Source organism: Colletotrichum acutatum (assembly GCF_030867785.1).
Source record: "Colletotrichum acutatum strain CBS 112980 chromosome Unknown BDZ83scaffold_70, whole genome shotgun sequence".
NCBI classification, from domain to species: Eukaryota; Fungi; Ascomycota; class Sordariomycetes; order Glomerellales; family Glomerellaceae; genus Colletotrichum; species Colletotrichum acutatum.
The window spans coordinates 139,558-161,929 of NW_026849064.1; the positions used below are offsets into that span (position 1 = coordinate 139,558).

A 22,372-nucleotide genomic window follows, 5' to 3' on the forward strand; every position below is an offset into this window, starting at 1 on the left:
CGGCGATTTCGACCTAAACTTAGAGACACAGCGTCCGGTGCCGTCCTTTCACCATTTTCTGCTTCCTTGGCCTCCCTCCTGCCCAGTGCGCTAGTTCCTTTCTTCCATCCCTCTAGCCTTTCCTTAATTTCTATATTTGGGACTTCTTCCTCGGACCACCGTCCGTCGTTGTTTACTCGTCTTGTGTCTCCTCACCTTACCTTACTTCTCAACGTCGATATCTACCCTTGCTCCCGCTCCTTTTCTGCAGCAAGTTTGGCTTCAACGACAACCACTCACAGCCTCAACCTCGTCATCGCCCTCCTCCTCCTCCTCACAACTCTTCCATCACTACAACCCAAGATGATGCGTTACGCAGCCTTAACTCTAGCCGCTGCTGGCCTGGCTTCTGCTCAGACCTTTTCCGCTTGCAACCCCGTCAAGGGCGACAGTACGTTATCCTTTCCCTCGTCCACTTACACTAAATTGTGGAATCTCTCACCCATTTGACGATGCTAACATGGCCATTCAGCCTGCCCTGCCAACACCGCTTTCGGCGGCGAAGCCAGCTATGACTTCCGCACCTCCAAGAACATGAACGATCTCGAGTCATTTTTCATCGTCGACGGCGGCATCAAGTACAACCCCAAAGTCCTATCATTCTCCGCCGACACAGGCTGCGAGATGACCATCTTCGAGGAGAGCAACGCCCCGACCCTCACCTCAAAGAACTACCTCTTCTTCGGCAAGGTCGAAGTTGAACTGCAGGCCGCCCCCGGTCGCGGTATTGTCACTAGCATTGTCCTGCAGTCTGACGCCCTTGATGAGATCGATTGGGAATTTGTTGGTGCTGACCAGACCCACGTCCAAACCAACTTCTACGCCCTCGGCGTCAACGACTACACCCGCGCTCGCTACTACGAGGTGCCTTTCAACCCAATGACCAGCTTCCACACCTACACCATTGAGTGGACTAAGGAGTCCATCGTCTTCTCCATTGACGGAAAGGTCTACCGCACCGCCACCCCTGCTGAGGGCAACTACCCGCAAACTCCCATGCAGCTGAAGCTCGGTACCTGGGTTGGCGGAAAGGGCACTGCCCAGGGCACCATCGACTGGGCTGGTGGTCTTGCCCAATGGAACCAGGCTCCCTTTGCCGGTCACTACCGCTCCCTCAAGGTCTGGGACTATGCTGGTGGCGACAAGGCTGGTGCCAAGCAGTACGAGTACTCCAAGGGCTCTGACGGCAAGTGGCAGACCATTCAGATCATCGGTGCCGGCGAGAAGAGCGGCAGCTCCGGCAGTGTTGGTGATGTTGGTAACGTCGCCGGCCCCAAGCCGGACAAGTCCAGCGACAAGGACGATAAGAACAAGGCCCAGCAGTCCGATGCCCCGACACAGAGTGCTAAGAACACTACCACCGTCGTCCAGACTCCCACCACGAGCGCCCCGGTCGCGTCCTTGACTGTCGCCGCCAACACCACGACCACTCATGCTAATGGCACGTTGTCGACCATGACGAGACTGGTCTCCACCTCTGGATCCCCCACCGGATCTGTCAACGCCCAGACGACTCTTCCCTCCACAACTACCGGCACTCCCGCCCGGACAAGCGCTCCTGCGCCCGCTGCTGCGTCCACTCTGAAGAGCAGCTTCTTCGTTGCCGGTATCGCGGCTATGTTTGCTGCCTTGATGCTGTAATCGGATCGCCATCACAATCGGTTAGCTTTGCCTGCTTCTTCCATCTGTGCATATGTTTCGGAAGGCGGGCGTGTATGTATGTAATTATGTATAATGAAAAGGGACAGGGGCGTATTGGCATTGGAAGCCAGGCTTGCTTATAGATTGCTCTACTAATAATACCACTTTGACTACACTCTTGATCGTTCGGTTTCTGTAATTCGTGTTGATTTTCAGGATAAAAAGCCTTGGCGGTTGTCGGCTACTTACATGTTTCTATGTTGGACGACGTTACACAGCTGTCTGTCACTTATACGACCGTCATTACACACACCCAAGCCCAGAAAGCATAAGCAAACGCCTCCGGTGGACCAACGGGTGTCATACTTAATACTATGAAGTCCTCAAAAAATTCCGCCTATCTTGGAACCTGGAGAATCGAAATTAACCCACAGGTCTCTTCTCAAGGCTTGGAACCCTTTTGGCCTGAACTAGATTTCGAGGACTCTTACTTTTCTCGCCTCTGACGCGGGACGGCAGAGATGGATAAACATTGGGTCTTCTTATACCTTGGCAGTTAGCCTCGGGTTGGCTCTGGACTGGAGTACCTTGCCGGAGACGAAAAGTGGGTGTTTGAGGCTATCGCGGAGTGGGCACAAGGTAGGCAACCAACCTGGATGGGAGATTTACTCCATGAATGTGCCGTATTTGCAGCCGTGAAAGTTCTAGGGCTTTTGGTATCGTGGCTGGTCGGCGTACGTATGGCTGGGCTGGGCTAAGCTTTGTCTATGGAACTTTGTAAAAGACTGACTTTGGGCTGTATCTGGGTTTAGAGTGTGACACATCGATCTACTCAACTGTCTGTCCATGATTCTTCGTTCTTTCGGTGATAGTAGAAAGATTTGCTACACCACTTGGACATATCGGCAATACAGTCGGATCGATAGCAAGTTGGACATCACATTGATTCTTCCTCCTTCTTCATCTCTTTCCCTTGCCTTGATCTTTCTCATTCATCGGCGAATACCACAAGAGTTACCTATTCCTCTCGACAGAATGGAGAACCGTACTACACGCCCCGCGGGCGAGGGCGAGATCATATACCCACAACCTCGGCCATACGTCTCCGGCGGCTGGGAGTACCAGCAACCAGGCCATCACGAGGATAGCCAATATGAGGAAGACACACCTGAGGAAGAAGGTATCCTTGCCCAGATCATCGAGGCACCACGTCCCAGGACCTTCTTCTTCCCAGAAGCGACATCAGCCTCCCACCGCAGACACGAGAACGCCCTCGTCAGCGACGGAATTCATCTCCCCCGCCTCCGTCCCGGCCCAGCACCCGTCCTCAAATGGGATTGCCCCCAACGGCCGGAGCGAGCCCAGGATCTCCTCCACCTAGTCGACCACAACTTTGGCCCTCCCTGGGCACGTCGCCGGATCGACGAGCACACCCCGTTCGCGCACGACGTCAACCTGCGGTATTCGCAAGCCCAGGATTACTTCCGCGAGCAAGAGGCTCGGTGTCCCTTGATATCGCTGCCCAAACGTCGTGCCGGCGACTCTATCCCCAACCACGTCCAGGACGAGCACCGCCACGTCGGAAACGCATCTTCGCGGCCGGAGCTGCCGTATCACGGATCTCACGTTCCGGCGCGGGAGCAGGAGTATGGCGGGGTACCGGCTCCTCGGCCTGTGCTCCAGCCGCGTTTGAATTTCGACAACCTTATTGTTCGGCCCGGAACGCAGTTCTATCGCTTGCCGCCCGTTTCTGAGCGTGAGCCTGGAGATATCGGGGAGCGGCAGGAGCTTCAAGAGCAGATCCAGCAGACTTATACTGGGCTCTTGAATACTCCCATCTAGTCTGGCTCGAAGGTCTTGTTGAGCTTATGATCCCTTCTCTCTGGATTGAACCTGCAACCGACAGGAGCGCTTCTGCTTCGGATAATTAGCTGCATGTTTGTTGGGCCAAGTGGGAGGATTTGCTGCATGGAGACGGAGTGATGGTTGGATTCAGGTCATTCGCGAGTATTTTCGCCATTCGTTCCTGAGCTACATTGTCTGGTCGAGATCAGCCAGCTCTTGAGGCGGTCGACTTTCCAAGTACTGTACATATATAAATCAGTACTCCCCAGTGACTGCTCGGTTCTCTGCGTGATGCCTGTCACTTAGTGAAGACAGTCTTCACCTGCTCAGCAAGCCCTTCAACTTCTCCAACGCATCCCTCTTCACCTCGTCCACAGGCGGCTGCACATCAACGCCAACGACGTCCGGTTCGTCCGCCTGCGGCGGGTCCAAGCTTTGGAATTGGCTGTGCACCAGGTTGGATCCAGCAAAGTGGCCATGCCTGTTCTTGACACGCTCGAAGAGCACCTCTTCGGGCGCGTGCAGCGTGACAAAATGGACAAAGATTTCCTTCTCCGGGTGCGAGGCGCCGCGTAGAACGTCACGGTAGGCGCGCTTGAGAGCGGAACAGGTGACGATGACACCCTGGTGGTCCCGCTCCAGTTCCTTGAGGGCCTCGTCACGTAGGGCGTCAAGCCAGCCCCAGCGGTCGTCGTCGGTGAGAGCTTCGCCTCTATGCATCTTTTCTACGTTCTCTTTTGGGTGGTACTGTTCACGAGATCGGGAATGTGTGTCAGTGTCAGTGCGCTTGTTGGCAAAGGTGGGGTTGGTGGTTCATCTGGGAGAGGATGTAGGGAGGAGGGGCACAGACGTCGTCGCCCTCGATAAAGGTCATGCGTAGCGATTCTGTTAGATACTTTGCTATCGTCGTCTTGCCAGTGCCCGTAGGCCCCGTCAGAAAGACGATGTGCTGTTTCGGTCGCGACATGTTTTGACGTGGGACTGATTCAATGCCGCTAAGATTGGAAAGTATGGGAGACTCGACCGGCGACCGGCGACGTGAAGTGAAGCTCGGAGCAATGGTTTTCCAATGCTGAAAGCAGGGCTGACTTCAAGGTGCTCCTTGCTTTGAGCAAGATGAAAGTTGAGGCAAGGTAAGGTGCGTGTAAAGCAGGTGGTAGAAACGTTGGACGTCGATGCTGAAGCCAATGCGACTACGATTGGATGTCTCGATGGGGTAAACGTCGGGGAAAGAGAGTTCGCGACAGGAAGCAAGATGTTCTTGTCCAATTGAAGCAGGGAAGGTGAGAACGTAGAGTTCCTTCCTTTCCGAATGGTCTGATGTGACTGCTTTCCTTTTCGTGAATAAGCTCTGGCCCACACCTTCCTACTTACAGCAATGGAGTGGATGGCGTTCGGATGATGTCATGCGAATGGATCTAACTATCGCGGCAAGTACGGAGCATCTAAGTGAGGTCGGTTAGGAAAGCACGGGATAAGTGCAGAGCAACTGCCTTACCTAAGCTAACGGAGAGGGAGAAGGAACAGGACGAGGTGAATACCTAAGGTAAGGACCGGGACAAAGCTTTCATCTCCTACCTTATTCTCCCTTCTACAGGTCCAGCCGAACGAGCAACATTCCAGAACGATATGACTACCTACGACGAGACAGAAACGGCGACAGAACCAACCCTTGGACGGCCGTTGACGAAGCTTGCCAATGTCAAAACCAAAAAGACGAGCCAATCACTCTTTGCGATCGCCCCGTTTGGGTACGATGCCTCTGGCCGTGGGTAGCGGCACGGGTAACGGCATCAAAGATCCCATCAATCATCAGACTTTTGTGACGAGACTTTGGGCACTTTGCGTCAAACTCGATCCAACCCAGGACGCCCAATCAAAAATTGCCTTGCTTCGGTGCTCATCCGTCTCTTCCGCGATTTTGAGCCGCACAATGGATGGCTTTTTGAAGAGGCGACAAAGCGACATCGACGCAGGGCTCGCAGCGACCAGCCGCCGCCAAACGGCGCTGCCTCCAGACAGAGATGGAAGCTTAATATACGGGATGCTAAGGAGCATTTTGCATTCGCAGGTCTATTAGTCTAGTTGGTTAGGACGTCGGATTCTGATTCTCAGAACCTTCCGTAGGCCCAGGTTCGAATCCTGGATGGACCTTAAGTTTTTTGCCAACTCTCACAAATATCGCAACCGACAGCAACATTTTCTCTTTACATCCTTTGTTTCCAATCGACTCACGTTGGATTCCATTTGAGCGAGACCGTCTGCTTCGTTGACTCGTTCCAACAATTCGCTTGCACCTGCGGTCCGAGACGAAAATGACGGATTTTCGGCCTGCATGCCGCGGGATCATGACAAGCGACCACGCACTGACAGGTTCTCGTCCTCTGAAACGAGCACTTCATCCCCGAACATGAGAGGAACATCATTGTCTCTCTCGTTTTTTCTCCCTTTCACTCTCTTATTCGCAACTCAATAGCTGGCATTGGTCAATTGACCGATGGGCGACACTTCGTTTATTGAGGGTCTACTTATCGAGGGTCCGTCTATCCGTATCGCACGTCACCAGCGCCCTCGCGGAACCAGTCGTCTGCCGCCAGCGCCTCCTCTGGGCTCGCATAGCTAATGATTGTGCTCTTGGTTGTCGTGTAGGCCTGGTATGCATCGATACCGTTCTCGCTGCCAACACCACTCGCGCTCGTTGCGCCACCCCACGGACTGCTGGGATCGTTTCGATGGTGCGTATTCACCCACACGATGCCTGCGTCGATTTCTTCAGACACTCGAAACGCTTGCGCCACGTCCCGCGTCCAGATGCCCGCTCCTAACCCGAATTCACTGTCGTTGGCGAGTGCGATGGCCTCTGATTCCGTCTTGAACGGCGCCACCACAACCACCGGCCCAAACGCTTCCTCTCGCCAGATGCGCGACTTGAGGATGTCGCCCTCGGCACGAGACACCAGCACCGTCGGTTCAAAGTAGTATCCCTTGGCAAAGTCGGTTCCATCTAGGCTACTGGTTCCAGACATGCGACGGCCGCCAGTGAAGGCTGCGCCTTCTGCAGCAAGCGCTTCGTTTACAAGCGCCTCTACGTTTGACAATTGCTTCGCCGACACCAGCGGGCCCATCATGGATTCCTGATTGCTCGGTGAGCCCATCCGCCGGCTAATGGATTCGGCCTTGGCTTTCAGCTTCTCCAACACTGGCTGCATGATCCCTTCCTGGACGAGGATTCTGGTACTGGCAACGCATGTTTGTCCGCTAGCAATGAAGGACCCGAATGCGATGCCATTGACTGCGACATCTACGTCGGCCTGTTCAAAGACGATCAGCGGCGCTTTGCCTCCCAGTTCCGCTGTGTACCGCGCCAGATTGCCGCCGACAATCGAGCCAATGGCTCTCCCGGCCACGGTTCCGCCAGTGACGTCGACTTTGCGAACAAGGCGATGTTCGACGAGGGCCTTGCCAGTCGTTGCGCCGTATCCAGGTAGCACGTGGAACACTCCGTCAGGCACACCAGCTTTCTGCAGGATCTTACCCAACAGCAGCGTCGTGAGCGGTGTCAGTTCACTCGGCTTCACCACAACGCTGTTTCCTGCTGCAAGGGCGGGCGCTATCTTCTTGACAGCAATCAGGAGCGGGTGGTTGAAAGGCGTGATCTGCACCACGACACCCAGCGGCACACGGTCGATCCAGTTGTGCAGCTTGCCCACGGTTGGCAGTACCGCACGCTCTTCGGTGCGCAGCAAGGCGGCATAGTATTTAAACCACTTGACCAACGTAGGCACTTGGGCGCGCATCTCGCGTATCGCGCGTCCGGTTTGGCGCACCTCGAGAGGAATCAGCGAGGGCAGCTCTGCGGTGAGCAGCTCAGCCGTCTTGTCGAGAACATCGGCGCGAACATGACGGGGCGCTCTAGACCATGTTCCGGCCTTGAAGGTTTCGTGTGCCAGACGAATCGTTTCTTCAACGTCTTCCAGGGACGCTGCGTGACAGCTGCACGCATTCGGACGCCAGTCAGTCTCACCCGTGTGGGAAATAATTGCGGACGGGGCATCGAAGTTGAGGCTGAGGGCTGAGAACTCACTTGGCAAAGATCTCACCTGTCGCGGGGTCTTCGACCGGGATCCTGTTGGCGTGTGAGAGTCAGCATCAGCATAAGTATGAGCATAAGCATGAGCAGGAGCTCGAGCACAGATAAGCGCCCTGCAGCCCCTCACGCGGGGTACTGGGAAGCTTCGAAAGGGGAAGAAAAGGAAGAAATGGTCACAAACTGCTCTGCATGACCCGGCTTCTCCTGGCCTCCCACCCAGAGGTTGTATGGCTGGCCTGTCATCTTGTCTCTTGTGCGGCTGTCACTCAGAGTTTCGTCGATTCAAAAGCCACCTCGCAAGAAGAGGATGCCCACGGCGTGCCTTTTACCTTTTATTGGGGTGGTAAGCAATCGATCCATCTACCTTTAATTCCAACTGCGGGGAACTATGCGGGATGCATCGATAGCCAACTCCGGCCGGCTCCGTGCTACTATGCTCCACTCTGGGCACCCATCTTCGGCCGCGATAACAGAGTCTCTCTATTCACCTTACTTTCCGGGGTTGGCTCACTTTGTCAACCTATTTCGTAACACGCGATGCGAACCACAGACAGGGATTCCCATCAAAATGCAAGATCATTACAAGCTTAGAGGCTAGGGCCAACAATTTCGCTAGCTTTGTTCTCCCCCGCCAAGCAGAGAACGGATGGGGTAATAGTTAACATAGCCCAGCCTTGGAGGTGGAACGGCTGCAAGTGTTATACTTCAAGGGGGCACGATCTCGCTCGGCTTCTGTACGAAACGCACACACTCTCTCGACAAAGCCTGTTTCTCGGTGCTGCAGCATCTGCACAACGCAATGAACCATTTGACCAACGGTCTGCTCAGACCCTGCTTCAAACCTACGGGAAACCTCCGTACACATGCAGAGACGCCTTGGAAGCTGCCATGGACTTGGGCCCAAAAATTCCGGCCAAGACGGATGGCATCTATTATGCCATATAAGCCGGCGTCCTACAACTTGGCTCGCAGGCCTGTGACGCCAGTCATTTGAATTTCTGTTCAACGTTTGGATTGATTCTTCTTCGCCTGGTCTTGTTTTGGTCTGCGGCTGGAAGTCTTGTCAGAGCTCTCGGCAGCCAACAACGACACCGCTCATCTTCTCCCTTCTCTAATCATCATGGATTACATGCGCTCTTTTGTCGGCCGTAAGCCCAAGCGTACTCAGTTACCAACGGTAGCCACGGACGATGTCTACCCGGTTCACTTCTTTGACGATACGAAGCCTTTTCGTGAGATGCTTCTGAACTGGACCCTTCGCTTCGACGATGTCCTCGACGCAGAGAAGCTCAATCTCTCTCTTTCTCGCTTGATCGAGATTGGTGACTGGAGGAAGCTTGGCGGTCGCATGAGGATGAGAGTAAGTGTCTCCTTGTGTGGAGAATTCGGCACTTGAACAACACTCTGGAAAGGGGTCTCGCTAACTCGAGCAATCATTCAGCCCGACAACCAACTTGAGCTCCATGTCCCGAAGCAGTTCACACCTGCTCGTCCTGCCATTCGCTTTTCCCACGATGTGCACGACTTCAGTATCAAGGAACACAATGTTGCCAAGCACCTCCCAACTACCACGTCCACCCCGTCAGTCCAGCCTGGTGTCATCAACTTCTACAACCTGGGCGCCCGTCAAGACGCCCCCAAGACCCTCGAAGACCTCATGTGCTCCGATGAACCTCAGATCGCCCTCCACGTAGTCTCCTTCAACGATGCAACTCTCGTCGGTCTCCTCTTTTCACACGTCATGTTTGGCGCCGCGGGTATGCAAGCCTTGGTGCAGGCCTGGTCGCAAGTCCTTGCCGGTCGCGAGGCGGAAGTTCCTGATATCCATGGTGCTCACAAGGACATTCTCGACGACGTCGGCGTAGACACCGATCCTGAAAAGGAGGCATACTTGCTTGATCGGAAACAGCTCAAGGGTTTTCGCCACTTCAGGTTCAGCTTGCGGTTCCTCTGGGATATGTATCGTCGTCCAGAAATCGAGTCCAAAGTCCTCTGCCTGCCGGCTGACTTTGTCGCCGGGCTTCGCGCTCGCGCCATGGCAGACCTGCACGCCATGGACGAGAAGGGGTTAGGGACTGAAGAGGCGCCTTTCGTCAGTGAAGGCGATGTCCTCACGGCATGGTGGACCCGACTCGTCTGTCTTGCTCGTGGATCTAACCGACCTGTTACTGTTCTCAACGCTGTGGATATCACTGGCCGCCTCAAGTCTGTCTTCGCCCCTGGAAAGCTGTACGTTCAGAACTTTGCCCTTGGAACCTGGACCCTCCTCAGCTCTGCCGAAGTCCTCAAAGCCCCCCTCGGATACGTCGCTCGCTGCTTCCGCCATGATATTCAGACTCAGACCACACCTTCTCAGATCATGGCATTTATGCGCTGTCTCCGTGCTGGAGGCCGGTGCAGTTCCCAGCCGATCTATGGAGACCCGAACAGTATGCTCATCATTTTTACGAACTGGGCGCGATGCAAGTTCTTTGACTGCATCGACTTTTCTCCTGCCGTGATACCGCGCATTTCTGAACCAATCACGGTCAACGGCGATATCCAAACCAATGGAAACACTACTGGCAGCGACCCAGAAAAGAACGCCGCCAATGCCACCATTACGGAAGTCCTCAACCGCCCTCCTCCCGGAAAGATCGCTTACCACCACTCTCTGGCGCGGACGCGCAGCATTCTTTCTCGCAATGTGTTCACCATCCTCGGTAAAGATCTCCAGGGTAACTACTGGATCTCGGCCCTTGGACACCCCGAATGCTGGGACAAGCTTGAGAAGGAGGTGTCCATGTCGTCTATGGACGCGCTGAGAAACCTCAACCCCCCGTCTGTGAACTAGGTATCATCATCCACGTGCCAATTTCCATAACACGCGGGCCTTGTCCTCCCAGACGGGAATCACAGCATGAATCAGTCACTCATTGAGATTCCCAACACCCTCTTGTCAGAATCTATTGTTTTAGCAATTTCGCTAATCCTTAGCCCGCAGCTTCGCAGGTGGAGAGAATGAGAATGAGAGAGTAATGGACCCAGGATAAACTGATTCCCAGGAGTTTTTGGGGCATCTTGCTAGCTAGTCACGTTTTTTCTTATGCCGGTCACGTCTGGAATTTTGGTCTGCAATCCTTCCTTTGAGGGGGTTCTGCTTTTTTCCGATGTTGTTCTGTCGATGATGATGAATGGCGAGTGGATGTAGATGTATTGTACGATATCCCAATTGTACTGCTATGAACAACTAAACATGAACTCATGAACTATTATTGTCGCCATGTATCAATGCTCATCTTGATTCTGTCACTCACTTTCGAGTCCACAATCCCCCCCCCCCCTTTCGATCTGAGAGAACATACTGGCAGGCGTTGACCTTCGGAGATGTGTCATCATAGCCCCCAAGAAAGATACATTCAGCGTCCCTCGGCAGTTGAGGCGTTTTGACAGATTGCTATATTACCAAAGTAGTGAATTGGGGTACCAAACCTTTCCACCGTCGTCGCCTGCCACGGCTACTTGCCCAGAACTTGAGGTTCTTACCCAGACCGTGCCATATTTTGCCTGCCGGTGGGATATCATGCGATGCAAATGCAGCATGTGAGACGGATGAAGAGGGACGCCACAGTGACCAACGCTTCAAACGTGCGCATATCCAAATTCGGGTGCAATTTCTCAACGTTTCCGGCTCCTCCGACGTCGGACTTTGACTTTCTTTATGCAACTCTCACAACAGAAAAGACCGTTTTAGAGGTATGAATATGTCTGTGGGTTTCTTTTGCTACGGGATAATGCTATGCGGACTTAAGTGCTATGAAACCGGTTTCCTGCTATGAACTTCTCCAACGGGGTGCTATGACATGCGAGAAACACTGAATGCGATTCTACGCTGGTATCGAAAGGAAGGACTCTAAACAGAAAGCAAGAAGAATCCCAAAACGGCGCAAACTCAAAAGGTATCGTAATGGTTATGCAGCAAAAGAGAAAAAAAGAAAAGCCAAACGCCATGCCTGTAATGTCGCGAATTCAACTCCATGCTTCTCACTCACACTGCCGTCAACCATTCAGATCTTGGCCTCGTCCTCATCCATGAAAAACTTGACAACCTGCTTGAGATCAAAGAGGCTAACGCCGCGGCGCGGGTAGCACAGGTACACCTGCTCGCCCAAGACTCCAAACTTGTCCCTGAACTCAGCCTTCTTGCCGAGGCCCAGACTTTTGACGATGCCGGCATAAGTCTTGCTGAGGAACTTAGCCCTGACACCGTGCAGGTGCTCGCCGGGAATGAACTTCTCGCTGACGCCGGCACCAAAGGTGACGGGGCCGGAGATGGATGAGAGCGCATGCTCGACAAGGACTTCGATCGTTCCATTGGGAGCGTCGGGGAAGTCGAGCGCCCACTTGACCTGCCATCCGTACCGGGGCGCAAGCTGCGCGAGCACGACCATGCACAGGACCTTCCCGTCCTTTTCGGCGGCGAAGTAGCGGCGATGAGCTTGGTCGATCCAGGGACGGATCTCAGTGAGATGGACCTGAGTCTTTCCCTTGCGCTTCTCCTTCCAAGCCTCGATGGACTGATCGGCACGCCTCATGAAATCTTCGTCAGGCTTGAGCTCATGGACCTTGATGCCTTCCTTCTTGACGCGGCGAGCGGCGCGGCCGTCGGGCGTGGTGTGCTGATCGGCGTCGGCCCGCTGCTCTACGGTACAACTCATCGTTCGCCAGCCGATGCGGCGCCCCAGAATTTCCTGAACCTTGTTGGAAACCAACATCCACACGGGTGTCAACTTAAGCTCGTCTTTGACGAAGTCAATGAAAGCTGGGATGACCTCTTCGTATTGACCACGGTCGCAGAGAGGGTCTCCTGTAATCATGGCAAATTTGCCGCGCTTGACATAGCCAACCGCGGCACCACTGCTGTGTCGCCATAGTTCGAACCTTTCGTCAAGCCATGAAGTGTTGCTAGCATCGCCGTAGTTGGCAATGAGTTCCTCTAGTCGTGGCATTTCCTTGCCAGCCCAAGCCTTGGTGGTGTCGGCATTCGGGTGTGGCAGAGCGAACGACCGCATGGGCAACGACTTCGGATCGCGGTAAAAGAGAGTGCCATATCGTACGTCTCCTAGGTTCAAGAGAAGGAACACAACACGATCCAGACCAAGACCAGCACCACCATGCGGGGGAGCACCAAGGTCGAAGGCTTCCAAGTACTCGGCCATCTCGTCTTCCGAGATACCCTTGTCGGCCATGTTCTTGCGCAGCTCTGTCGGATCGTTGATGCGTTGGCCTCCGGTACAGATTTCTTGCCCGCGAATGAAGATGTCGAACGAGTTGGTCCAGAACGGATCATCTGCCTTGTGTGTGTAGAATGGGCGGGCATTGGCGGGGAATTTGTCCAGGATGTAGTAGTCGGTTCCGTATTTCTGCTTGACCAGTTCACCCAGCCGAATCTCATCCGGCGTAGAAAGGTCTTCTTCGGAAACATCACGGCCATCATCACGGAGCATCTGCAGTCCTTCGGGGAACGGAATGATGGGTGTCTCGTCCAACCAGACTAGGTCTTCGCTGGGGAATCGCTTACGAATGATCTTTAGTTCGGGCATCGCCTGAACGGCCGTGAAGATGTTCTTGAGCACTTGATCAATGACTCTGATGAGCTCATGATAGTGCTTGTGGATCTTCATCTCGATGTCGAGTCCGGTGTATTCGGTCAGATGGCGATGCGTGTTGGAGTTTTCAGCTCGGAAAACGGGACCGACCTGGCTGTGTAAGTACATGTCAATTAGACGGCCAAGATAGAATCACTTACTTCGTACACCTTTCCAAAGTCTGCAGAGATGGCCATTTGCTTTGCCAACTGGGGGCTCTGCGCCAGGAATGCGCGCCGTCCAAAGTAGTTTAGTTTGAACACCTCGGCACCGCTCTCGGTGGCGGCTGGCTGTAGCTTAGGGGTTTGGATCTCGATGAAGCCGCTGTTATCCAGTGTTTCGCGAAACTTGCGGGTAATCATGGCCCTCACGCGGAAGAGTGCTTGGTTGCTGGGGTGCCTCAAGTCGAGAATGCGATTGTTCAACCTGAAGTTCATGCTCTCTGGTGGTTGATAGTTTGTGAAAGGAGGTGCCTTGGCTGGGTGGAGAAGATGGATGGAGTAGACGTCTACTTCAACATGGTGGTGGTGCGCAGACTTTACTTCCTGTACAGGCTTCTTCAAAGTGCCGGAAACCTGAACGATGGATTCGGGATGCAGCCTCTGGACCCATTTCACCATGTTGGGCGTCGTGTGTGACAACACGCCTTGGATCGTGTCGGTTTGATCGCGGAAGAGAATGAAGTCTAGATGTTTCGAGATGTTCCGCTGAGTATGAATCCTCGCTCGAAAGGTCACCTTTGTGTTGATATCCAGCTTGACAGCCTCGCCAATGGTCGTGAGCTCGGTCGGGTAGTCTCCCTCGTCGCCTTCGCCATAACGTGCTCGAGTCTCTTCATCCTCGGCACTGCGAGCTTGTTCGTATTCAATCCTACGGCGCTCTTCCAATTCACGTTTCTCCTCCTCTTGGCGAAGAAGCTTTTCCCCTCTTTGTTGACGCCTCAGTTCGCCGCTTCGTGCTGGGCTCCGTCCAGTGCTCGACTTGCTAGACTTGCTTGATTGACTAGTGGAACTCGACGCCCGAGTCTTTTCGAATAAAGTCGTTTTGGTCTGGGTCGGTGTCGGGGAGGGCGATGTCTTGGTAGAGAATGAGAACCTCTGAGCTATGCGGGAGAGCGTGCTCGACGAACGCCGTGGAACTTCGTGTTCCGTCATAGTATTTGCTCTGTCGTCCTCGAGGCGAAGCTTGAATGAGGTATTGTCTATGTGCGAGTAGCTTACATGCGGGTGTGAGTGACAACAAGACTAGTTCTTGTTCCAGTCAAGGCAGATAGAGTCGTTTGGCCTAGATAGCTTATACTGAAGATAGTAGGAGACGTCAGGGTAGCTGGAGTGCGGGAAGCAAGGTATAAGACAATGCAGACGGGAAGCGGAAGGGCGGAGGTTTGCGAGGGTGTGAACGTGACCGGGACTAGCCTACGGGACCGAACGAAAAGAAAAAGAGAGAAAAAAAAGATTGATAATGACACAACAGTCGGACTCCGTCATGGTTCATCGCGGCCGTCGAGCTTTCAAGCTCCGCATGGGCACGAGGTTGGTTCTCGTGTACTTGATAGACTTTGAGCGACGTGTACCCGGTACTTGGCAGAGGCAATGAGCAGAGAGGCCGAGCCTCGGGAGATGCGCGGGGCTGCCCTACGCCTTGGCTTGGCTCCTATAAGGTAGGGGAGGGTAGAGGCCGACCGCGCAATAGGTGACCCAAGACGCTTACACGGCATTGTGGCATGGCGTGGATGATGCAGGCTAAGTGGCATTGCGTCTGGGCTGGCAAGCAGGGGAAGATAGGTCTGGAAAGGGCCCAAAGAAGGAAAGCCAAGGTATCTCTTCCTGTATTCTGTACTCGGTGAGAAGCTATTGTCTCGAGTACCGTTTGGTACCTTGGGTGCTTGCCTTTGATGCTGGCCTCCACTTGGAGAACATAAGCGGTCGAGGGAGAAGTAGACTACGGGTGAGCACGAGGGTCCACGAACAGAAAGAAAGAGAAAGAAAACTTTGCCGAAAACATGACGCCTGGCGCTGCAAGTGCGAGTGCAAGTGCAGGTAAGGTGGAGGTACAAGGCCATCGATCGCCTCGCATTGCATCGGACAAGAGCGGCCCAAGAGCGGCCGTGGGTCAAGACTGAGTGAAATCGTCCCGTCTCTTTCCATTCTCTGGAGCTCCAATCCCCGTCAAAGTTTCCTCTCTTTCCTCGAGGAAGCTTCGGCCGTGTGGTGTCAGCGGGACGTCATTGGTTGTGGGGCCAAACGATACGTATTGTTGGTCTTCTGAGGTATAGAAGGTGCAGAGTACCGGGTACATCATGAATTAAAGGCATGTCGAGGAAGGGAGCTTGGGGAAAAGGGAAGAACATCTGGTTGGAAATGGAATGGGAGCCGGCAAGGTCACGGACATCGGCTCCGAAATTCTGCGCGGCTGACACACTCCTGCCATACCTTAAGATACCTTACCTTAGGTAGAAAGGCACCCTACTAAGGTATCATTGTCACTCGTGGACCGTTTGCTCCGGGGATCGTCCCAGAAGCAGGTCCGCTCCTTCCCGTCTACAAGGGTGCTTGGCTGCTTGTCGGGGTTACCATCGTGGCATCGACTCATGGAAGCGGTGCCGGACCAGGATGTAAAACATTATTTACTGCGTAAAAGATGGTCCCATTGGTTAGACTTCTAGCATCGTCTGGAAACAACACAAAGAGCAAGGTAATAGGGACTCAAGTGTAGTGTAGTGTACTGGGTAAGGAAGAGTATGATGTTTTGGCTCCGGCATCCCGGAAACGACGGCCCCACACCCGCACCAAAATGGCCCAAAAACGGCCCCAAAATGACGTCAAAGTCCCTCGGCAACACCTCCCTGGTGAAAGTCGCCGCCTCACTAGCCACCGTGGCAGTCCCTCCTTCATTCGACCTCACATTGACCTCACCTCTCACACACTCGTACCGCAAGCGCAACTGCCATTGACTGAGCTGCACCTACCTTGACTCATTTTTGGTGGTGTCATTCTCATAATGACATCCCATCTCGACACCTTCCTTCCCTGCCTTGGAATCGCACACCCAGCTTGCCGCCTCGGCTGATGTTATTGCTTTGTGATTGTTTGCTTTCGTCTCGGGTGGGTTTGCATGTCTTCTAAACCCCCTAAACACGCGTACAGAGACACACTACCTTGATATTCACCCTGTCCGACAACCGAGATGCTTCATCACCACGACGTCAAACTCGGCCACAGCTACCTTGCCTGTTGATCTTCACCTGAGCCACACCGGCCACATCGACATACCTTACATTTGCATCAGACACACTAAGCCAAGCCAAGCAAAGCAAGGCACCGCTGCCAAGAAAACCCTCCCTCAACGTTAACGACACCTGATGCTTTTCCTCCCACCCGCCCGGGATCCTTAGCTTCCCGCCAGCGGAACACCTTTGCCGTTCCTTTGCAGCCTCTAACCCTCTACGAGTCTACAGAATACCAACAGCCTTTTTGCTCAACGACACATCCCGAAGATTCCTTGCGCACCCTTGATTTGTCACATTCTCTCCCATCCTCTCATCTCTCCCGTCCCTCTCTCATTCCCTCGACCTATTATCAATCGAATCCGTTCCGACACACCCGGTACATCACTGTTTACCTGACCCTCTCACCGCTTGCAATCTTCTGAGACATTTGATTCATTGTCCGTTTGAATGTCCGATCGCCCCCTCGTCGTTGCCTGCCAGCCTTACCAATACCCACTAGTTTAATCCTCCTGACTCCCGCACGCGCTCCGCGCAGTCCGTGTTCCCGATGCTACAGAGCAAGCTTACTCGCACCATTTCCAACATCTCCAACGTCTCTAAAGAGAGTAGAGCCAGTAGGAAAGAACGAAAGGCTGAGAGTAAGGTCGCGAGCAAGGCCAATAGCGTCGCCAGTAGCATAGCCGGCGCTTCCGACGATGAGTACGATAATCCACTCGAAAATATCGCACGATGGCGCTTGACGGCCAATGCCGTTGCCCTACGCTCGGGGGCCGCTTTTGCCTTCGGCCTGCAGAACCTGTCCGCTCCCGTCCCACCGGCTGCGGATAGAGTCATCTGGCTAGATTCTACCCTCTCAGAGTGGGCCGGCAAGGAGAAGATCAGGGTCGATGTTTATCTTCCTCCCACAACCTCCTCCAGCAAACCCACCGGCAAGATCCCTGCGGTCATCAACTTTCACGGCGGGGGCTTCATCCTCGGCCAGGGCACTGATGATGCCCGTTGGGCTGGTGCCGTAGCTACGGCTCTCAATGCCGTCGTCTTCTCCGTGAGCTACCGTCTGGCCCCGGGTTATCCCTTCCCCACACCGGTGGAGGACTCCGCCGACTCTATTCTTCAGATCGTCGCACGTGCCGAAGATTTCCGCATCGACACAAACAAGGTCATTCTGTCGGGTTTCTCGGCTGGAGGCACACTGGCCCTTGCCAGTTGGAACATTCTCCAGGACCCTAATCGGTGGGGATACAGGTTTAAACTACCTGTTCCCGACATCTCCGGCATAGTCTTGTTCTACCCACTCTTGGATTGGACCATGACTAGGCCTCAGAAACGCAAGACATGTGGAAAGCCAGAAATGACTCTTCCCAAAGGCATGACTGACCTTTTTGATGCGTCGTACATATACCCGCCCAGACCAAGGTCCGAACGTGGTGACCCGCGTCTCTCACCTGGTCTCATGACAGATGAGATGATAGATCGCCTGCCCCCCGTACACCTGTGTATGTGCGAGCACGACATGCTGCTATTGGAGGGACAGGCCTTTGCGGAGAGAGTAAGATCCCGCGGTCGCCGGGTCAGCACACGTGTTGTAGAGGCTGAGAAGCACGCTTGGGACAAACCTCCGCCATTCGCGCCCAAGGAAACGGTCATGGTTGAGTACAACGAAGCCATCACAGCCATTGAAGAATGGTTTGATAATACAGGGATGACTTGGAAGTTAGAGTGAGTATTAGATCACCTCTTGGTGCGAGAAAGATACCTCAGAGCTGTATATTGATTTCCAGATGATTTGAGCGGAATACAAACCTAATCATGAGCATAGACTGGGAAGTCTTCAAGGCATCCGTACAGAGCTGTGTCACGTTACATTCGTGAGCAGAGGTAAAATTGAATGCGCGCCTCAGTATTCCTAGTGACTTTTTCAGAGTGATAAAATAAGATGACGTTCGAAGAGGGCAGTGAGGTTCTGGGTGACGTTGGAAAAAATAACCTTTTAAGCCACCTCGCCAAGATGATTGATTCGCGGAAAGCCAAGCCCAACGTCACGCGTACGCCGCTGGATCTGCCCATTTGACTTACATCTCAGGACTACGGGATGCTTGTGGCTCGTCTGATTTGCTGGGACATTTCTCTTAGAAGTTTAGTGTAGGCTGCAGCGCCCCGCGGCGATCATCGCGGCTTGCGACGCTTTCTTATCTTGACTTTGGAGGTTAGTTTGACCAGAGTACTGTAGTAAATATGGATCGAGAGCTGATTGATCCCATAGTAGATGCCAAGGAGATATCATGAAGGTGGCTCGGTGAGTCTTGGGTGGTAACGTTGATTTCTTGATGATAGATCCTGGATTGATCTTCCTCTCGCCAGCTGCGCTTTTGAGATATTGATAGATTCATATGTAGAATGTGGCGACTTGAGGCTGAAAAGCTCATCAATAGCACCCATTCTACACTCGACTGACTCAAGAAACAACTTCACATTCCTTGAACTCAGTATATCTTGCTTTGGTATAAGGCCAATGTTTTTATATGTAGTTTGGTATCACGATATTGGGGATAAGGAACACACTTTTAGTGAGTCGTCCGGATCCAAAGTGATTTGCAGTCACAGCGAGTGACTGGTAATGCAAAATACTTCCCAGACTCTTTCCTCGGTTGAATATTAACAGCATATCTTCCTGTAATTCGCTCTACAGAACCATATTCAAAGTAAGTCACAACCATTGAAATCATATTCCATCATCTGTACCACTAACGCGCGGAACTCGTGAGACACTCAGATGCAAGCGACGATTTCTATTCAACTCTTACAATCGTCAATAATACCTATCAATCAAAAGACATTGACAGATCGAGCCTCAGTTCGCAAAATGAGGTAGGTTGTTGCTCAGAAAACAGCTCAGAAAGTTATTATCAGTCATCCTGTCTTTTGAAGATGTTTCAATTTGATATTGCGATGTTGTGTCTTCGCCAAATCTGTTGATCTGAGCGTTTCGAGATAACAGAACAAATTAGATGCTATGATGTGACTTGATATGCGACCTCCCCGTATCGCGGAGGCGGCAGTTTCCTCCGATGGGGCAGTAAGCCCTCCCCACTATGAAAGTGCTAAGAAAAAATGGTAGTCTTGACGGCTATCGAAGTTTTCGGGACATTGGTACGATGAACGAAAAGTTCCCTTCGCGTCCTCTTGTAGCACAAGATGAGAAAACTCGGTTGCAATACCTATGGTGACTGGGAGCATGTTAATCCGTCTTTGAAAATCTCTCCTCACACGTCCGTTGGAAATAAAGCGAATCCTCAATCATCATTCCATCTCCTGCCCTTCTATCTTTCTTCTTGTATCATATTTACGGCAAGGCGCGTTTGCCCGCCCACCTTGGCGGAGAGGGGTAAAAGGCACCGTTGGGTCGATGATGCGGCGGACGTGGGTTGCGTATGCAGTTACAACTTCCGAGCGGCCGGGCTACGGGGATGGCAGACGCGGTAGCGATCGATTGGTGAGGAAGTCTATCTAGATCCTTGAAGTAATGCAAGCCCGGGGATACTCTAGACCGAATGGAGACACTTTTCCTGCATCCGTACGGCTGGGCATCATCCTGTTTGCACCAACAGATGGAACATCGAAACGAGATCCCTGTCCGTTAGAGGCTCCCAACCGGTTCAATCTTCCTTTAAAGGAGGGATCAAGCCACTTGGGTCGGCTAGCTGATTTCTTCCATTCATTTGCTTTATCTCTTTACATCACGGGTGACATCTATCTCAGCCGCGACACAGGCCCAGATTGTGTGATGCAGATGGCTGGTTCACCTTCATCTCAGCCTACGGCTCCCCAGGACGATGCGGCTGGTGTCGATGCAACTGTTCAAAATGTTGCAACTCCCCCAGCCGCGACCTCTCCACCAGCAGTCATATCCGGACTGGTGGCGACGCCAAAGGCCAACGTCTTGTCGGAGCCAGCCGAGACGACTGAACCAACCGCAACGTCCGAGCCGGTCGCAACACCTACGCCAACAAGTCCCTTGGCAGTTCAAAGCTCGTCGCCGGGGACAGCAGCCACGCCGGCAGCCAATACTCCCGGCTTTATTGAAGCGAGTGACGATGGAGCTAGTGTTTGTTTATATGCCTTTCCTGGACCAAAACGACAGTGAACTAATGGCTTTCCTAGACTGATGGGTCCACCATTGATGAAAGGATGTATGCGCAACTTTCTATCTTGTGTGGTGTTCAAAGCTGATAAAGATTGACACAGAACTAACTACTCCGCGTCCCTGACTTCGAGTGTTGTCGACTATCCGGTCGAATACGGAAGAAGATATCACGCTTTCCGACCTGGATGTGAGTGTAACTTTCGTTGCATCGCTCTTTGCTGCTTGGTCTAATTTACATGGTGTCTTTAGCTTACTCCTTTCCAAACGATGAGGTTTGTTAACAAATCCAGAAACCAACCTCAGAATTTGAAAGACTCTAAACTCATGCAGCGCGAGATGGAACGCATGGACATAGCCCATGCACTCATGGTCAGATCAATTGGCAACAGGCTGTTCCTGGCACCCCTCAGGGCGGGAACTCTTCACCGAGTTTTGGACATTGGGACAGGCACTGGAATATGTAAGAAGAGGAAAAGAAGAACGATGCACCCCATCGGTCTTTGATGAAAAACGATGCTGACTTGGATTCAATGCAGGGTCAATTGAAATGGGCGATATTTTCGAAAACGCGGAGGTTAGTCTCTTCAAGCGGTTTGAACCGGGAGGTGATGCTGATTGGCCAAACAGATTATCGGAAACGACTTGAGTCCCATTCAACCTGGATGGTAAGAAAAAGTCCGGGCCTGCGTTGAGGGGGATGTTATTGACTTAGCAAGGGTCCCGGCGAACGTAAGATTCGAAATTGACGATGTCGAGAGCCCTTGGGTCAACGAGCACAAATATGACTACATCTTTTGTCGATACATGCTCATCTCAATTCAAGACTGGCCTAGGCTTATCAGAAACATGTATGAGTAAGTAGCCCGAGATAGGGTCCAGCGTCAACACTTCTTCTTGGTCGTCTACACCTACTAACCATGAAATGCTTTAGCAACGTCAACCCAGGCGGATGGGTCGAGATCCAGGACATGGATGGGCTGTACTACTCAGACGACGGCACCTACACAGAAGATCACGCCACGCGCCAGTGGAACAGGCAGTACGTTGACGCCTGCGAGGCCATGGGCCGCACCGCCCGCCCGGGCCCCCAGCTCGAAGGCTGGGTCCGGGACGCCGGGTTCCAAAACGTCACGCACCAGCGGTTCAAGGTGCCCATTGGGCCCTGGGCAAAGGACGAGTACTACGCCGATGTCGGCATGTTGAACCTGGTTCAGCTCCTCGACGGCCTGGAGGGCTTCACGCTGAAAATCTTTTGCGGGTTCTTGGGACAGACCAAGGAGGAAGTCATGGTCTTGCTCGCAAGAGTTCGCAAGGAGTTGAAGGAGGGCGCGTGCCATGCCATTTTTGACCAGTACGTTGGTGTCTCCTTTTTCCTTTTTTTTTTCCCCTTTCTTCTTCTTTTTTTTCTTTTTTGGCGAACTTAGACCGGTGTTGAGGCTAACATGGCTGATAGTCACGTTGTTTACGCTCAGAGGCCCTTCGAAGATGAGGAAAACAACGGAGAGGCGCCACCGCCGGTATGAAGAAATTCGGTTCATGGAAGACAAGCGTAGTTCCAATCGAAGGATTACAGGCTACCGCAATAATTATGCAAGACCTCAAGTTATCCAATTCTATGTAAAGTGCTAGACGGCCTAGTCCACCATCGAGCGCTTGGTTTCTTCACAAAGATATGCATTCATCAACTAATCTTCGTAACTAAATTATATCAGGCAATGCCGGCCTGCCGGGGAGAATGTGGCTCCATCTCTACTGAG

General features: G+C 53.0%; 9 protein-coding genes and 1 non-coding gene across 10 annotated transcripts; 7 read left to right on the forward strand and 3 right to left on the reverse strand.

The window, feature by feature from the left end:
- Positions 1-342: 342 nt before the first annotated feature.
- On the forward strand, positions 343-1,680 carry BDZ83DRAFT_581598 (concanavalin A-like lectin/glucanase domain-containing protein; the record flags this gene model as incomplete). Its single annotated transcript, XM_060505473.1, has 2 exons — positions 343-430; positions 512-1,680. 2 exons carry the CDS (start codon positions 343-345, stop codon positions 1,678-1,680), a joined length of 1,257 nt encoding a protein of 418 aa, XP_060363139.1.
- A 676-nt stretch (positions 1,681-2,356) lies between these two features.
- Positions 2,357-3,683, forward strand: BDZ83DRAFT_405931 (uncharacterized protein). The gene has a single exon (XM_060502874.1). The coding sequence runs from the start codon at positions 2,527-2,529 to the stop codon at positions 3,520-3,522; it is 996 nt and encodes a 331-aa protein (XP_060363140.1). The 5' UTR covers positions 2,357-2,526; the 3' UTR covers positions 3,523-3,683.
- Positions 3,684-3,843: 160 nt separating this feature from the next.
- Positions 3,844-4,492, reverse strand: BDZ83DRAFT_720957 (thermoresistant glucokinase family carbohydrate kinase; the record flags this gene model as incomplete). The annotated part of the gene is made up of 2 exons (XM_060512328.1): positions 3,844-4,272; positions 4,376-4,492. 2 exons carry the CDS (start codon positions 4,490-4,492, stop codon positions 3,844-3,846), a joined length of 546 nt encoding a protein of 181 aa, XP_060363141.1.
- A 1,103-nt stretch (positions 4,493-5,595) lies between these two features.
- On the forward strand, positions 5,596-5,679 carry BDZ83DRAFT_t183. The gene has a single exon. It is a non-coding gene; the product is annotated as a tRNA-Gln (tRNA).
- A 389-nt stretch (positions 5,680-6,068) lies between these two features.
- BDZ83DRAFT_720958 (aldehyde dehydrogenase) lies at positions 6,069-7,858 on the reverse strand (the record flags this gene model as incomplete). Its single annotated transcript, XM_060512329.1, has 3 exons — positions 6,069-7,518; positions 7,610-7,651; positions 7,797-7,858. The coding sequence occupies 3 exons, from the start codon at positions 7,856-7,858 to the stop codon at positions 6,069-6,071; spliced, it is 1,554 nt and encodes a 517-aa protein (XP_060363142.1).
- Positions 7,859-8,735: 877 nt separating this feature from the next.
- BDZ83DRAFT_581638 (uncharacterized protein) lies at positions 8,736-10,448 on the forward strand (the record flags this gene model as incomplete). Its single annotated transcript, XM_060505478.1, has 2 exons — positions 8,736-8,975; positions 9,057-10,448. 2 exons carry the CDS (start codon positions 8,736-8,738, stop codon positions 10,446-10,448), a joined length of 1,632 nt encoding a protein of 543 aa, XP_060363143.1.
- A 1,213-nt stretch (positions 10,449-11,661) lies between these two features.
- Positions 11,662-14,729, reverse strand: BDZ83DRAFT_720960 (aspartyl-tRNA synthetase; the record flags this gene model as incomplete). The annotated part of the gene is made up of 3 exons (XM_060512330.1): positions 11,662-13,353; positions 13,404-14,380; positions 14,714-14,729. 3 exons carry the CDS (start codon positions 14,727-14,729, stop codon positions 11,662-11,664), a joined length of 2,685 nt encoding a protein of 894 aa, XP_060363144.1.
- A 1,847-nt stretch (positions 14,730-16,576) lies between these two features.
- On the forward strand, positions 16,577-18,436 carry BDZ83DRAFT_405993 (Alpha/Beta hydrolase protein). Its single transcript, XM_060502875.1, has 2 exons — positions 16,577-16,908; positions 16,971-18,436. Exon 2 carries the CDS (start codon positions 17,019-17,021, stop codon positions 18,192-18,194), a length of 1,176 nt encoding a protein of 391 aa, XP_060363145.1. The 5' UTR covers positions 16,577-16,908; positions 16,971-17,018; the 3' UTR covers positions 18,195-18,436.
- Positions 18,437-19,994: 1,558 nt separating this feature from the next.
- On the forward strand, positions 19,995-20,615 carry BDZ83DRAFT_653402 (uncharacterized protein; the record flags this gene model as incomplete). The annotated part of the gene is made up of 1 exon (XM_060510612.1): positions 19,995-20,615. The coding sequence occupies one exon, from the start codon at positions 19,995-19,997 to the stop codon at positions 20,613-20,615; it is 621 nt and encodes a 206-aa protein (XP_060363146.1).
- A 134-nt stretch (positions 20,616-20,749) lies between these two features.
- On the forward strand, positions 20,750-22,258 carry BDZ83DRAFT_406184 (UMTA methyltransferase). The gene is made up of 6 exons (XM_060502876.1): positions 20,750-21,075; positions 21,152-21,189; positions 21,243-21,280; positions 21,332-21,469; positions 21,547-21,966; positions 22,069-22,258. Exons 1-6 carry the CDS (start codon positions 20,883-20,885, stop codon positions 22,136-22,138), a joined length of 897 nt encoding a protein of 298 aa, XP_060363147.1. The 5' UTR covers positions 20,750-20,882; the 3' UTR covers positions 22,139-22,258.
- Positions 22,259-22,372: the final 114 nt, after the last annotated feature.

Excerpts from the sequence above, each read along its gene's own strand:
- BDZ83DRAFT_405931 (XM_060502874.1), top strand. The coding sequence starts at position 2,527 with ATGATTCTTCGTTCTTTCGGTGATAGTAGAAAGATTTGCTACACCACT.
- BDZ83DRAFT_405993 (XM_060502875.1), top strand. The coding sequence starts at position 17,019 with ATGCTACAGAGCAAGCTTACTCGCACCATTTCCAACATCTCCAACGTC.
- BDZ83DRAFT_406184 (XM_060502876.1), top strand. The coding sequence starts at position 20,883 with ATGAGGTTTGTTAACAAATCCAGAAACCAACCTCAGAATTTGAAAGAC. Across the intron at positions 21,190-21,242 it reads ATATTTTCGAAAACGCGGAG|ATTATCGGAAACGACTTGAG; the intron begins GTTAGTCTCTTC and ends TTGGCCAAACAG. Across the intron at positions 21,470-21,546 it reads CTTATCAGAAACATGTATGA|CAACGTCAACCCAGGCGGAT; the intron begins GTAAGTAGCCCG and ends GAAATGCTTTAG.